At 47.3% G+C, this 15,040-nt stretch overlaps 1 protein-coding gene across 1 annotated transcript; it reads left to right on the top strand.

Moving 5' to 3' along the window:
• Nucleotides 1–1,330: 1,330 nt before the first annotated feature.
• On the top strand, nt 1,331–3,585 carry CDK5R1 (cyclin dependent kinase 5 regulatory subunit 1). Its single transcript, XM_033170701.1, has 2 exons — nt 1,331–1,421; nt 2,488–3,585. The coding sequence occupies exon 2, from the start codon at nt 2,634–2,636 to the stop codon at nt 3,549–3,551; it is 918 nt and encodes a 305-aa protein (XP_033026592.1). The 5' UTR covers nt 1,331–1,421; nt 2,488–2,633; the 3' UTR covers nt 3,552–3,585.
• The last annotated feature ends 11,455 nt before the right edge of the window (nt 3,586–15,040 follow it).

Here is a 15,040-nt window from a genome sequence, read left to right as displayed (position 1 = left end):
AATGGAAATTAATAAGATTTTGGTAAGCAGAACTGAAGAAAACCATCAAATAATCCATCAAATCTAGCCCACTGGGGGGGGGGGGGTTTACACCTAAATTATATAATTCGGTATTAGTAATTGTATTGACTGCGGGAGGCAGTGGAGGATAGGCGTGCCTGGCGTGCTCTGGTCCATGGGGTCACGAAGAGTCGGACACGACTGAACGACTGAACAACAACAACAACAACAACAATTGTATTATGATTTTGTATTGTTATAATGAGGCTATTATTGGATGGTAATTGAAAATCAATTTTTAAAAAAATATCTAAACAACGTAGACTAAGGGATTAGATCCACCGGGTGACATTGATTGATTATATTTATATGTCACTTTTCATTCAAATTTCATCCCGAAACAGGCTACAAAGAATAAATCCCAACAACGTGCAAAACAGCATTTCCCAAAGACAGCACGAATCCTATATAGGACAATTGACAAGTCATGGGTAAGACAAGAAAGGAACTGAATAATAATAACAACAGAGACAACGATAGAAACTAAACACTTGTAGTTTAATGGTGGATTTTGGACATAATGGAGATGTGAAAGATTTGGATTATCATAAAAAGATGCAGGAAGAAATGACTAACAATAGGACCCACAAAGGGGAGGAGGGAAGTTTCTTTGGAATCTTGTTTTTTTATTATGTGTGTTGGATATGTGATTGTAAAACTTTAATTTGAAAAACCAAATAAATATTTAAAAAAAGAAAAAGAAAGGAAGGAAACAACGGCCCACCCATGAAACCCCCTCGCCCGCGGCGCAGCTCATGCGCCGCCTTCCCTCTGCACGCGCTCAGAGGCGCTCTCCACAGAGGTTCCAGCGCCTTCCCTCTGGCGACCGGCGGGAGGCGCCCCGCTTGGCAGGCGGCGCTGCGGCTGCGGCGGGCGAGGCGGGGAGGCGCGGCGGAGGCGGAGGCGGAGGCGGAGGCGGAGCCCGGCGGCGAGCGGCGTCTCGGCCGGAGTCGAGCAGGACGCGCGGAGTCAGCCGGGCGCGCAGCAGCCGATAGAAAGCCGGGGCCAGGAGTGGCGGAGGAGCGCCAGGCGGTCCGGACGCCCCTCGCCGCCGCCCTTGCGGGCAGGGAGGGAGGGAGGGAAGGGTGGTGGGTGGGTGGTGGGAAGGGGGTGCCCCTCGCCCAGGGGTGCCTGCCATCGCGCCATCCGCGCGCGGCCCCCCCCCTCTCCGCGGCAGCCGAAGCTCTCCATGCCCCCGCACGACTGATCCGGCGCGCCTCGGAGCCGGGGGAGGGGGAGGTTGGACGGCGATCCCCCCCGAAGCGCCACCTTCCGCCGCCGCCGCTCCCCGGAGCGAAGCCGGCCCTGCAGGACCTTGGACAGAAGACGCGCCGTCGTCGGCCGAGGGAGCGCGCACTGCGGTGGGTACCACCGGGAAGGGGAAGGTTGGGATGCAGGGCGCCATCGCGAGCCTCCCTTCTCCCCCCTCCTCCCTTTGAAGGGGATGCAGCAAAAAACGTGGGGAGGGGGGGGAGCGCGGCGGCGGAGGTAGGGAGTCCCGTGTGTGTGTGTGTGTGTGTGTGTGTGCGCGCGCCAGGATGGGTCGGAGGAAAACATTGACAGGAAGAAAGGTGTCTTCGGGAAAGATGGGGAGGCAGGATGAATGGTTCGTTGTTGTTGTTGTTTTAAATTGCATTTGTATACCAACGTTCCTCTGAGGGTGCCAGGGTGGGTCAGGACAGCAAAAGATAAAATGAGAATAAACCACACACACACACCTGCTCAACGGCACATGCAAGGCACAACCGTTTCCAGCTCGGCAGCTGCCGGATGGCTGCTTTGCAAAGGGGCAGAATTTGCAACGCAGCAAGTTGCGCGTCTGTAATTATATGAAATGCATGACTGATGCCCGTATAATGTGCTCAGGCAGAGCTTCCCCATGAGTGGGCAAAGTCTGTTGCTTTGGAGAGGCATGTGCACCTCTGACATCATGCTGCTGACCAAACGGGCTCTGCTCTGGCCCACCGGAGGTGTTGCCGTGATCAAACACACGAGTGAGAGGCTTTTGTTTTTTGCTTTTGTTTTTGCTGCAGTGGGATAATATGGGCTACCTCTAGGGAACGCACACGTTTTAGCACATGGCTGCGTGTGCAGAGCTTGCACAGGGGGTCGTACGCAGGCTTTGGGTCTGCTGGAGTAGGGCAGGCCATGTCAGTAAAAAAATGGGGGGTGGGGGGAGAGACCTAGCAGCCAATGTGTACCTGAGGTGGCCTTAAAGATTTGGGAGGGGAGGGAAGAAAAAGAGAGGGTAGCAGTGGAAGCCAGAAAATAATGCCCAAAAAGGATGGATGGGGACAGGAAAGGGAGGGGGGTGAGAAGGGGCTTCTGCACACTCAGGGAGAGAGAGTGGGGGGGGGGAGATTCTGTGTGCTTGGGAGAAAAATGGACCTCCGCTCTTGCTTATCTAAACCATTTTGCCTTTGGCAGGTCTGAACTGAATCTGTAAGGCTGCGGCATAGGGGTGCTTGAAGCAGAGACCGCTGCCCGTGCCCAGCCAGCAGCACCAACGGTGGCACGCTGACGCCCAACCCGCCTGTTCCGTTCGCCTCCTTCCCTCCTCTGCTACTTGCGCCATGGGTACTGTCTTGTCCCTTTCCCCCAGTTACCGGAAGGCGACCCTCTTTGAGGATGGCTCGTCCACGGTGGGACAGTACACGGCCGTGCAGAACAGCAAGAACGCCAAAGACAAGAGTCTCAAGCGTCACTCCATCATCTCGGTGCTGCCCTGGAAGCGCATCGTGGCCGTGTCGGCCAAGAAGAAGAACTCCAAGAAGGTGCAGCCCAACAGCAGCTACCAGAACAACGTCACACACCTCAACAATGAGAACCTGAAGAAGTCCCTCTCATGTGCCAACCTCTCCACTTTCGCCCAGACCCAGGGCGCCCAGCCGCCGGCGCCCAACAACCAGATTTCCACCTCTAAGAGCAACCTGTCCTCCATCAAGAAGACCCCCAACCCCAACACCAACTCGTCCGGCACCCCCAAGAGGGTCATTGTCCAAGCTTCGACCAGCGAGCTGCTTCGGTGCCTGGGCGAGTTCCTTTGCCGGCGATGCTACCGTCTGAAGCACCTGTCGCCCACCGACCCGGTCCTCTGGCTTCGGAGTGTTGACCGGTCCCTGCTCCTACAAGGCTGGCAAGACCAAGGCTTCATCACCCCGGCCAACGTGGTGTTCCTGTACATGCTTTGCCGGGACGTCATCTCTTCCGAAGTGGCCACGGACCATGAACTCCAAGCCGTCTTGCTCACTTGCCTCTATCTCTCCTATTCCTACATGGGCAACGAGATCTCCTACCCTCTCAAGCCCTTCCTGGTGGAGAGCTGCAAGGAGGCCTTTTGGGATCGCTGCCTGTCCATTATTAACCTCATGAGCCCCAAAATGTTGCAGATCAACGCTGACCCGCACTATTTCACTCAGGTCTTTGCCGACCTGAAGAACGAGAGCAGCCAGGAAGAGAAGAACAGGCTGCTCATCGGCCTGGACCGGTGAGCTTCTGGCCTCCCTTGCTGCTGGGATGAGGGGGGGGGGAACGTTATTTCCTTCTTTTTTATGTTGTTTTTGTTTTCGAAACAAACCGGGACACAAAAGGTGGGCATGGGCAAGCCTGAGAGAGGACCCTTGAGCCTCCGTTCTTCTCCACCGCGACCGGCTTGGCTTTTTGAGATCCAAAACACAGACACATTTCGGAAAGGAGAAGTGGTGACGTCAGGGCTTTCCTGCCTGGTTTTTCTGTGGCTTTCTCCTCGCCCTTAATGTCAACAAGGAGGGGGCGAGCAGGTGGGGCTTAGAGCCAAGCGCAACGCTGGCAAGACCACAGCGTCCCTTCGCCGCTTTGGCTTTTGCCTCGGAGATCCTCAGCCGGTGAGGGGAGATCCATCTTGCACTTCTCAATTCCTCGCCGTGGATTGCGGAGGCGGCTAAATAGCATTTACTGCCTCCGAGACGAAAGCGGCAGCCGACCCAGTGCATGTTGCAGAGCCTGGCGTTCTGGGGAGAAAAAAGGGATCAAAGAACGGGATCCGCCACCTCTTTTTCTTTCCACCATCTTGCGCACTCGCCTGAGCGAAATGACACCAAAACAGTATTGGCCTCTGGAAAGGGACCCTTATTGCATGAAAACACGTGGCTACACTCCAGCAGAAGAGGGGAAGGAAAAGACAGGCATATTGCAGGCCCTTTGGGGTGTCTCCCCTCTCGCCGCCTTTCCCTGGGGGGGGAAGGCAGCCCCTTTGGTTTACATCCGTGCCAAAAGGGCAAAGGTGAGATTTTGGGGGACATTTCCTGTGACAATACCCAAGGGGGGTGGGGAAATATGGAATGGGCGGCTGAGATTAAAGATTGCCTCAGGAAATGGGCACTCACCTAGTATTAATTTTGCTGGCAAGTTATTTAGGTGGACGTTTGATACATTTTGAGTTTCTTTTTTAATTTTTTTTTTATTGCACAGTATATAAACTGGCTGCTTCAGATCAGAGTGACTATGATTCTGTTGAGGCCTTCTGAGCAGCTGGAATAATGGTCCCTTTTCAAGATAAACCTTTCAGGAAAATGTAAGGCTGGTGCCAGTCACTTTGTTGTCCGGATGATTCGGTGCTGAACCCCCAATATACAGCTGATATCCTTTGTTACAGATTCCTCCCACCCCCATCCTGAAATGGAAAATTCCTTTGCATTTATTTATTTATTTAGCCAGCCAACCATCTTAATATTTTATGGGGGGCGGGGTGGGGGGGGAGGGAATGTACCAAGCAGGGAAAGAATGATGACTATGTAATAATGAAGGGACACTACAATTTCAGGAACAGATTGCGACTAAAGAAGCTTGGGAATATAAAACTGAAGCATATACAGAATAGATTTACTCTGAGATTTATATTGCTTTTTTAGTCTCTTAAAAAAAAAGCATGCCAGCTCCTAATATTTTTTCAGTATCCCTTCCCCCCCCCCCCATTTCTGGCACTGAAACATTTGATGTAGTCCTCTTTAAAAAAAAAAAAATGATTCCGGTGCTTGGGAATTTAATTTATTTTGCTTAGCCCTCTGGTTCTCCAAAAGGAAGAGGTTAAAAAAATCTTTCTGATCAGCAAGCTTCAGGGATGGTAAATGTATATAGAGAAGAGCAGGGGGTGTGGGTGGGGGCGGGTGGGGGGAAGGGGGGGGTTTGCAACGACACCGGAATTATACACTGAATTTTGCTCAGTTTAATGACATGCCGTATTAAAATGCCAATAGTCCCGGGTCTAGGATTCTGCTGAAGATGTGGACTCCCTTTACAATGGAGGTCATCTTCTCTGTATTTAAGTGCCCGTGGGACAACAGAGGGGACAAAGGAGCTCAAACGCTGTCGGGTGTTGAGGCAGCTATTGGACAAAAGGCCCAAGTTCAAAGCGTTCTGGGGCTCCTTCTCTGATCCTGTGTGTTACGGATGCTGGCATTCTGGTACTTAACGGTTGTTGAATAGGGTAGCTTGCAATTAACTTCAAAGCAGCAGAGCACTATTTAAATAATTTTAAGAAGAAATGTAAGAGGAACAGGTAAAAAAAAAGCTGTGAAATTTCAAAAGAAGAAGAAGAAGAAAGGTCTGAGCTGAGAGGCTATGAGGTAGACAGGAGCTGAGATTTTGTGTGAATATGAAAACGGCTGCTGGGTTTGCTAAGCAGGTCCTGCCATCGCCTCAGAAAGCTAGGCCAAAATCTGAGCCATTCAGAAGCGAGACACTGACTGTTAAGCTTACGTTTTGGGTTCGTAGAGGGAAGGAGAGCCTTATAGAGTCGCGAGGGAGGGCTTTGGGTCCTTCGCAGTGAATGGGGAATATGGGGGGTGGTGTATAGATCTCCATTGCATGACCATTTTTGCTGCTCTAAAATGGATGGCACATATTTCATTTCAGTCCGTCCCCCCTCCCCATTATCATCAACTTCGGCATTCCTTGCTCAGCTTCTTCTCTGGCCCCTAAAAAAATATATATATATTTATTCCTCCTCCTCCGTATGCTTTCCTTCTTTTCCTTTCAATATAAAAAGGAAATTATAGTTTTTAATCAACATGGTTCTGGAAGGTCGTGGCTGCAGTCCTATGCATGCTTACATGGGAGAAAGCCCCAGTGAACACAGTGAGGCTTACTCCAAAGTAAGCAAACCATGGGTTGCATTGCAGAGGGAGCTAACAGTCGGATGTCTGTCCCTTGTTGCGAAAAAAACCTGTCTTGTTCTTTTTGGAGTCCTGGATCCAGTGTATTTATTGAGATTTTTGTAACAGCAAACAAAAGATCAACTGATATACTTGAGTACATGAGAGCAATGAATGGGGTTTTAACATGCTGCTATACCGAAACGAATACTTTTTAGAACAAAATCTATGCTAATACAGTAAATACAAAGGGGATGTCTTTTGTTCTTTCATCATTGCTTTCCAGTGACGTTTTCTGCATGCCAAAAGCAGCAGCATCCATGCATCTTTTGACAAAAGGCAAAAACTTAGAACAGCTGATTGTAAAAAAAAAAACAAAGAAGCAAAATAAATCGCCATTCGCAAATTTCATGCACATCACACACCCTCCTCCCCACCGCTGTCAAAACAAGCCCCCTACCCTTAGGTCCTTCAAATCAAGATATTTTCATCTCGAGACTTCTAGACCTTTTCTAATCTTAACTGTACACAGTTCTTAAGAGTTCAGCTGTGTTCTAAACCGTTGTTACTTTCTTTTTTTCAAACGGAAAAAAAAACTGAAAGAAAAAAATGTGCCATTTTTTTCACTTGAAATTCTGCATACCTGTACATTTTATGTGTGGGGTGGGAGGGGGGAGAAGAGGAAAAAAAAAAACAGAAAACCTGCTAAATTCTACATGTATGTGTATGTTAAGGTTTTTGGGGTTTTTTGTTTTTTTTAGTGTGCAATCTCTTCTGTAGATATTTGTTGACCAAAATTGGTATTATGATTATGATTATTGCTTATTATTACTTAAATTAATTTATAAATTGTCCTTTTTGTATGTATGTGTATTATAGTGAGTTTGTAAGTATGTGAGGTTTATAAATATGACAAGACTGTCACAGAGCTGTGTGTGCCTGTAACTTAACGCCCCCCCCCTTATTTTTATTTATTTTTGTACTGTGCTGATTAAAAATAAAATGCACTGACCATCCATTACATGGTGGTTTTCATAGCTTTATTTTATACATATATATATATATATTTTAAAAAAAAACATTTGTTGTTGTATGATGGCAGGAGGCGATGATAGACAATGAAGACAATTGTAAATAACAGAGCCATCGGAATTTAATTGGATTTGCCTTGTTGAGAGGCGGTTTAGTGCAAGAGGCTCTTAAATCAAGGTTAAGTCAGTATGGTTCACGGGTTCTCTCCTGGTTGCCACAGAGGCAATATCCTGCAGAAAATGAGTAGGAAGTTCGCTGGACAACATCGTGACAGATGGTTGCTAGGATTTTTACAAAAGATGCTGGCCTAGGTAGACCTTGATCTGATTCACCAATAGTACACCCTTAGAATCGCTTAAGACTTCAAACCTGTGTCCCCTTACCTGGGAGTAATCCCCATTAAATCTAGTGGGACTTGTTTCTGTAAGCAGACCTGCATAGGATCTGCACTGTAAAACAGAGACTTCTTCTCCCAACTCACATTATCCCCAGCCAAGCTTTTTCAAGGTAGTCCACCTGGAACGCTCCACTATGAAGAAACCTCAAATATGCCCTTGTGTGTTTTTCACATTCAGAACACCCATCAGCGGATTCCAGTTTTTTAAAAGCAAAAAAATAAAAAGTAGATAATGTACGGCTGAAGTCACCCCTCCATATTGTAGTTTTGAGGGGCAACGTTGCCTTGTGCCTTGAGAGCCAGTGTGGTGTAGTGGTTAAGAGCGGTAGACTCGTAATCTGGGGAACCGGGTTCGTGTCTCCGCTCCTCCACGTGCAGCTGCTGGGTGACCTTGGGCTAGTCACACTTCTCTGAAGTCTCTCAGCCCCACTCACCTCACAGAGTGTTTGTTGTGGGGGAGGAAGGGAAAGGAGAATGTTAGCCGCTTTGAGACTCCTTTGGGTAGTGAAAAGCGGGATATCAAATCCAAACTCCTCCTTCTTCTTGGAGGGATGGGGAGACAGAAGAGGAAAACAGATTGGCCCCGGGAGGGCAATTCCTTCTTTGGAGCCAGTCTCTCACTGGGAAGAGAAAGAAAACCAAGCTTTGTGACTGGCATTCCTGGTATCACATGGTGCATGAGTCACAAGGAGATTCAGAAGAGGAAGTCAGTCTTGTTCATTTGCTAGAGTCCAGCTAATGAGATTTTTTTTAAAACGTTCAGAACTAAACAATAATGCAAAGTCCTTAAGCACATTTCGCCTCTGAGGGTACTTTCCTTCTTCATGAGCTCACAAGCACTAGCTAATCCATTTTTGACATCCTTCACAGGCTCCTTTTCAGCACTAGGGTTATTCTTCCTTAAGGTGACAATGAAAGCTAGTTTTAAAAAAAAAGCAATCAAGAAACTGGAAGTTAACATGGAGGCTGCTACTGGCTTTCCCTCTGTGTTTGAGGGAAGCCTTTTATCTGAAATAGAGACGTTTGCATCATGTCCGTCTTTTTACAATAAAGGTCTTGGGAAAAGCAGGCCATATTCCAGCCAAAACAACTTGCCGTGATTTCAGCAGGAGTTGTAAACTAAAAGCTGCATTGAGTCTGCAGCCTAAATATCTTCCATTGAGATCAACTGGATTTAAAATTGTTCACATTTTGCTGGATCCTGTCCATTATTTCTTAACCCTTGGGCTTTTCTTAAAACAACAACAACAAACATTTATTGGTTTATTAAAAAAAATACAAATACAAGAACCATTAAACACTTAGCAGCAACAAATGGTGTTTGTTCTATTCATTGTCAGGCTTCGGGGAAGCGGCTTCCTTCAGCCGTGGATAAGCAGAACAAAGCAAAAATAGTCTCTTACCATTTAAAGAGATTTTAATGATCACAGCGAAAGAAGAAAGAGTCCATTCTCAGAGCAAGAGTGCTCCCAATTAAGGTTTACACCCACTTCCCCTCCGAGTCACCTTCGTCACTTCCTCGTCTTACAACCTGATCTCGCAACCACTTTGCTTTCTATGCTGCCACCTTATCTGCTGTCGTGACCTTGGGCTGGGCGGATGTCAGCTTTCCAGCGTGAGAGTGTCTGTTGACTCTTCATCTCCTAGCTGTTCACCACCCAGTTCTTCCCAACTTTTGTCTTCTGAACTATGCCCCTCTGCAAACCACTGTTCCAAATCTATACTGTCCTCCTGCTCCTGGGAAGATTCAGGATCCTGAATTGGGAACAGGGGGAGGGGGAGGCTCCTGCCGTTCCTCATCTGTGCAGCCCTCTTCGGCACGGTCGCTGACATCCATTGACTTTAGACATAAGCCTTACACATTCAATGCGTTCCTTACCATAACCCCCCCACTGAGAAGATTGAGCTAACAAGGTCTAACAAGGTCTTGATTGGGTGGTCATTAACATAGTTAAAGGGGTTTGCGTTTCTTGGAAGGTGTCTCTTTATGTTATGCCTTTAATCTCATTCCTGTGTCTGGCGAGATGCTCAGACATTGCCGTATCCCCCCAGATATTATTTTCCCACATCTTCAGGGACATTTCAGTCTGGTTTCCCTTGTTTACTGTACTGAGTGTTCATTATTGCACCCTCCAATCCCTGTCTCAAATCAACTGGCGAAGAAGAAGATGCCAGTTCATCTACATCAGGGACGTCCAACTCCCAAGAGACTGCGATCTACTCAAAGAATAAAAAAACTGGCAGTGATTGGGGGGGGGGGGGGTTTCAGACCAAAGTTGTTGAGCTTTTTTTTTTTAGGGAGGAAAGCTCTGTTTTCTGTTTTAGAGATTAGAGAGGGAAGTGAAGAATTTTACTAAGGAAACAATCTGACTCACAGCGAAAACTCCGCGCGAAAGGGCCATGTCCAGGTGTTCTTCTGCCACCGCTTACAAAAAGGAGCCTGCGGTTGACAGCAGTAAAACAGAACCTCCCGGGCATCAACTACTCGATCCCGATCGGCCAGTTGGACACCCCTGATCTATATGGGATAACTGGAGGCCACAAGAAAGAGAAGCAACGCTCCTAAGGTCCGTGGGACCTTGCTATGTACCGTATTCTTTTGTGTATAACACGCCCCCCAATTTTTGTGGACTCATAAATAAGAAAATGGGTGTGTGCCTAGAGTTGTTCAGCTTTTTGGGGGGTTGCCTACAGTTGTGGAGCTTTTTTTTGAGGGGGATTGCTGAAAACCGCTCACCAATTGCACAATCGTCAGCCTGCTCGTCGCCAGCAGCCGTAATCCGCCAGCCCAATTGACACAACAGCAGCCCATAAATAGCAGCCCATGCCGCAGCCGCCAATCAAGCGCAAAATCACTGCTGACAATCTCCTGCTTGTGGAAGCAACCAAACACAAGTCCCCACTCAGCACCATCCATGTATAAGACAACTCCCAATTTTTAACATTAATTTAGGAGAAAAAACCCCTCCTCTTATACACAGAAAAGTAGGGTATATGCAGCTCGACGGATGTTGATTGCCTCATAGAAATTTCTATGACAGCCAATGGCTTTTCAGACATTTGGGAAGAGGGCTTTCAAAGCTTGGGTCGGAATTGGATCGGAACAAATATTGTACAATGTTTAATACCGCATCTTACTATTTGTTCCTATGAACCGCTCAGAGAACGTGGAATACAGTGGTGCCTCGGAAGACGAAATTAATTCATTCCGCGAGTGTTGTTGTATAGCGGAAATTTCGTCTTGCGAAGCACGGTCGGAGGAAGTGCGGTTTTACGAAAAAAACCCACAAAACGTTTTCGTTTTGCGAGTCACGGCCATAGGAAAATTCGTCTTGCGAGTCACTCTTTCGTTAGTGAATGCCTTTCGTCTAGCGAGTTTTTCGTCTAGCGAGGTACCACTGTAGTATATTAATATACCGTGGAACCTCGGTTGTCGAATGTAATCCGTTCCGGAAGACCGTTTGACTTCCGAAACGTTTAACAACCGAGGTGCAAAGGGCTGTCAGCAATTTCCATGGAGAAAATTGAAAAACACGCCGCAGAAGCTGTTCGGCATCCGAGGCATGCTCGAAAACGGAAGCAATTACTTCCAGGTTTTCAGCGTTTGGGTTCCGAAACATTGGACTGCTGAGACGCTCGAAAAACGAGGTTCCACTGTATTAATTCAATCATAAATATTGTAATGGTGGGTTTTTTTTTTATCCTAGCCGTCTGGAGAGAAGTTAGTTATTATAACTCTACGCCATGACCAATAGGGCAAAGAGGTTTCTTTGTAATTGGAATTTGATTTCATAATTTGATTTCATAAGGTTTATTAATGAACAAACTTTTGATAAAAAGAGTATTTACCGCCCCTTCAAAAGTCATGCTGAAACTCCAGTTTGGCAACCAGGCAGCTTGTAATCTAGGGGTAGATCCAGGGTTATTAACACAATGGAAAAAACAAACCAACTCCTCCTGGTATTTGATGTTTTAATTGCATGCTTACCTGCTGCAGGACAGGATCCCACCTTCTACCTTGTCCGCAAGAGTCATCCGTGCTGAGACAGTTCCCACAGGGTGACTGTGTCTCGGCATGCTTTGTTAACTGTTGGACCCTACCTAAGCCCAGGGTTCGTAACCAGAGGGAAATTTTTCAACACCGTTTAGAGCAGGCACCCCCAAACTTGGCCCTCCAGATATTTTGGGACTACAATTCCCATCACCCCTGACCACTGGTCCTGTTAGCTAGGGGTGATGGGAGTTGTAGTCCCAAAACATCTGGAGGGCAGAGTTTGGGGGTGCCTGGTTTAGAGCCTTAAAGGATGACCTATGGATACTACAACCAAAGCAAACACAGTAATACGCATTTGGAAAGAGGCTGTTTCCATAACTGCATTGTCTTGCTGCAAATTTCACTTGGTCCTGAAATCTGTCAGAGATGGGAGTACTGGAAAACTGGAGCAGGCTGGAGACAGACACATAAAAGCAGTGCAACAGAAAAGGTTGGGAGTCCAAAGTGCTGAATTAGGTAGTTTGTTGGGAGCAATCATATGCATTACTTAACTTACAGCCACATATTTATTTTATGTGCTTATGTGAAATATTTACACTCCCATCTTTCCAAAAAGTAGTCTAAGGCAGCATCTTTCTCAGTAACATGTTCACTATCCTTCAGTGTTCCCTCCAACCCTGTGCGTGGGGGTTATTTGCTATGCAGTCTTGAGGACTAGGAGCTTTAATTAAAAAGAAAAAGTGTTACAGAGTTAGACTCAGAGTAATGCAAATGCTGCTGTGGCCCTAAAAGACTTCTGTGTGCTTCCCAAATACAAAAAGAGAGAGCATTATTGGGTATAAATGATACTTCTTTTATTTATTGCAATGAATGATGTAAACAAAAATACATTTCAATTATAACAAGGGTGCTTGCCCACATTTCTATATAAACTACATTTAAAAATGTTCATTCCATTATTCCCTCAGGCTTAAAAATCAAACATACAATTAAGGAATAGTTAATTTATAGATAAAACCGAGAAAAATCTCTCTTTTCTCTCACTCACACACATACACTCAACAAAAAAGGCACAAATACTGTATATTCATTTAAATCAAGACAAATACTTCATAGCAAGCGACACAGCCAGTCTTACAGATTTGGAGAGACTTCCTTATCACACAATTTGTTTATTTATTTTGCATTTCTTAAATTTCTAAACCACCCTTCATCCGAGGATCGGAGGGGCTGGTTTCTGTCATTATTAAAATTCAGCAATTATGCTGGGACACCGTATGAAAGTGCTAATTAAAAAGTTTCCGTGGCTAATTTGGCTGCTATGAAAGTGAGAGCTGGAAGGCTTTTGAGTAATTAACAGAGAAGCAGAAGAAGATGCTGGAATGGGGGTGGGGGCGAGTGGGGACAGGTCCGTTTCGCTACTGGCAACAGGGAACAGAGTGCAAACTTTTGGTCGAGTTTACAAGACCAGTCAAGAGCCCGCTTTCTTTTCAGAAGAAATGATGGGCCAGGCCCAACCTGAACGCCGTTCAGCATAGATGTGCCTGGCATTCATTGGAATGAACGCAGGGATGGCTAATGGACATCATACATGCCATAAGTGCAGTGCGGGGACAAAGTTAAAGACTTCATATGGTATTTACCCGCCCCTGCCCCCAGCCTCTGGGCATCTCTACCAAAAAGTACTTTAAACTGTTAAAAGGGTGGGATCTTGCCACATCCAGGCTAGCCATAAAACAAGCAAGGAAAGGGACCTAGATGGTGGTCCCCTTCTCTGGAAAGCTGGACCACAAAGATGGGGAAACAGCACAGTCAGAATGGTGGTGGGAACTTGCTCCCCAGGAACAAGCCAGTTTGCTCCACCAACCATTAATCTGGGAACGGCTACATTCCCATTCTTTAAGAAAACCTGATTCAACTGAAGTCATTCAATGTTCCTACCTGGGTTGTGAGCAATCACAAAGTCAATGAATCCTGACCTGACCAGCAGTGTCAGGCTTGGTCTCTCCCCCCCCCCCATTTACTTCATTTTACTTATTTGGTATTTTGCTTATTTGGTGTGGGCCTTTGTCAAGTGCTCCAGAATGCTGCATCTCGGCCCAGGCCTCGAGATGCTGGAAGCGCTCGGCGTCAAACAAAACACAGCTACTTTGGCACGAGAAGAAAATAAAGCTCGTCAACGAGGCTGTGCCCGCTACGCAGCGGAAAGCCGGAGAGCCGGACAAAAGGCAACTAACTACGAGGCTACACTGGCCAGAATGATGCCGGCCGCTCAGATAAAGCACGCTGTGAGCTGGCCTGAGCGATCGGCTCCAGCGCTTGCACTAACAGCAGCGTTGCGAAGGCAAATCTGTGCCAAGTCATGCACAAAGGGGAGCCCCCCTCTCTCAAAGGTAATACTTTAAAGCTGGTGCTCTTTCCATCTGTCTGTTGGTGTCCGGGTAGAACCACCTAGAGCTCATCTGGGAATCCAGTGCATTGCTAGCACTGCAGTGAAGCAGCTAACGCCAAACAAGGACACCCTTTCCAGGGTGCAAGGGTTAATGCCTACTAGCTAGGAGTCTCGTCAACTTCGGACGGCACCATGTGGGCTGCGCTTGCCCTAGGGCAGGCTTCTTCAACCTCGGCCCTCCAGATGTTTTTGGCCTTCAGCTCCCATGGTCCCTAGCTAGCAGGACCAGTGGTCAGGGATGATGGGAACTGTAGTCTCAAAACATCTGGAGGGCCGAGGTTGAGGAAGCCTGGCCTAGGGCAAGGGCAGCCCACATGCTGCCGTCTGATGTTGATGAGACTCCTAGCTAGTAGGGCCAGTGGTTGGGGATGATGGGAGCTGGGAGTCCACAACATCTGGAGGGCACTAAGTGGGCAACCCCTGGCTGGGGGTGGTGGTGGTTTCCCTCTCAGCCACAACCTCTTTGGAACAAAAGGGGCTGGGGAAACTCTGTGGAATCTGCTGCCAGCCCCTTGCCCCTGTGCTACGGAAAGCCCACCTCTTTTTAAGTACAGATCACTTTTAAAATTAAGGCCTGCGTGAAACACAAAGGGGTTTCCGCCCCCCCTCTTCTATTCCCTCCCATACAAGGCTTTGGAGTCCCAAGGATTAATTACACATTAATTAGGTATGAGGAGGGGAGGAGGAATAGGAGGAGAGCAGAGGTGTGTGTGTGTGTGTGTGTGTGTGTGTGTGTGTGTATCCATTCAGTGTATCCATTCATAAAAGGCACTTTGCTAAAACACGGCATGGGAGCCAGTTCTAAATTTATAGCCAGCACAATGGAGGGGCTATTTTAAGCTCCTGCTCAGTGTAGCTTTAGAGATGTCTAGATGTGTGTCACAGACAAACATCTTTACAACCCCCCCCCCCATGCAAGATTCAAGGCACAAGAGGAAAGGAAGGCTGCTTAGAGGGGGAATCTCTTTCTCTCC

This window comes from Lacerta agilis, chromosome 14 (genome assembly GCF_009819535.1).
Source record: "Lacerta agilis isolate rLacAgi1 chromosome 14, rLacAgi1.pri, whole genome shotgun sequence".
NCBI classification, from domain to species: Eukaryota; Metazoa; Chordata; class Lepidosauria; order Squamata; family Lacertidae; genus Lacerta; species Lacerta agilis.
This window is presented reverse-complemented; position numbering and strand designations above follow the sequence as displayed.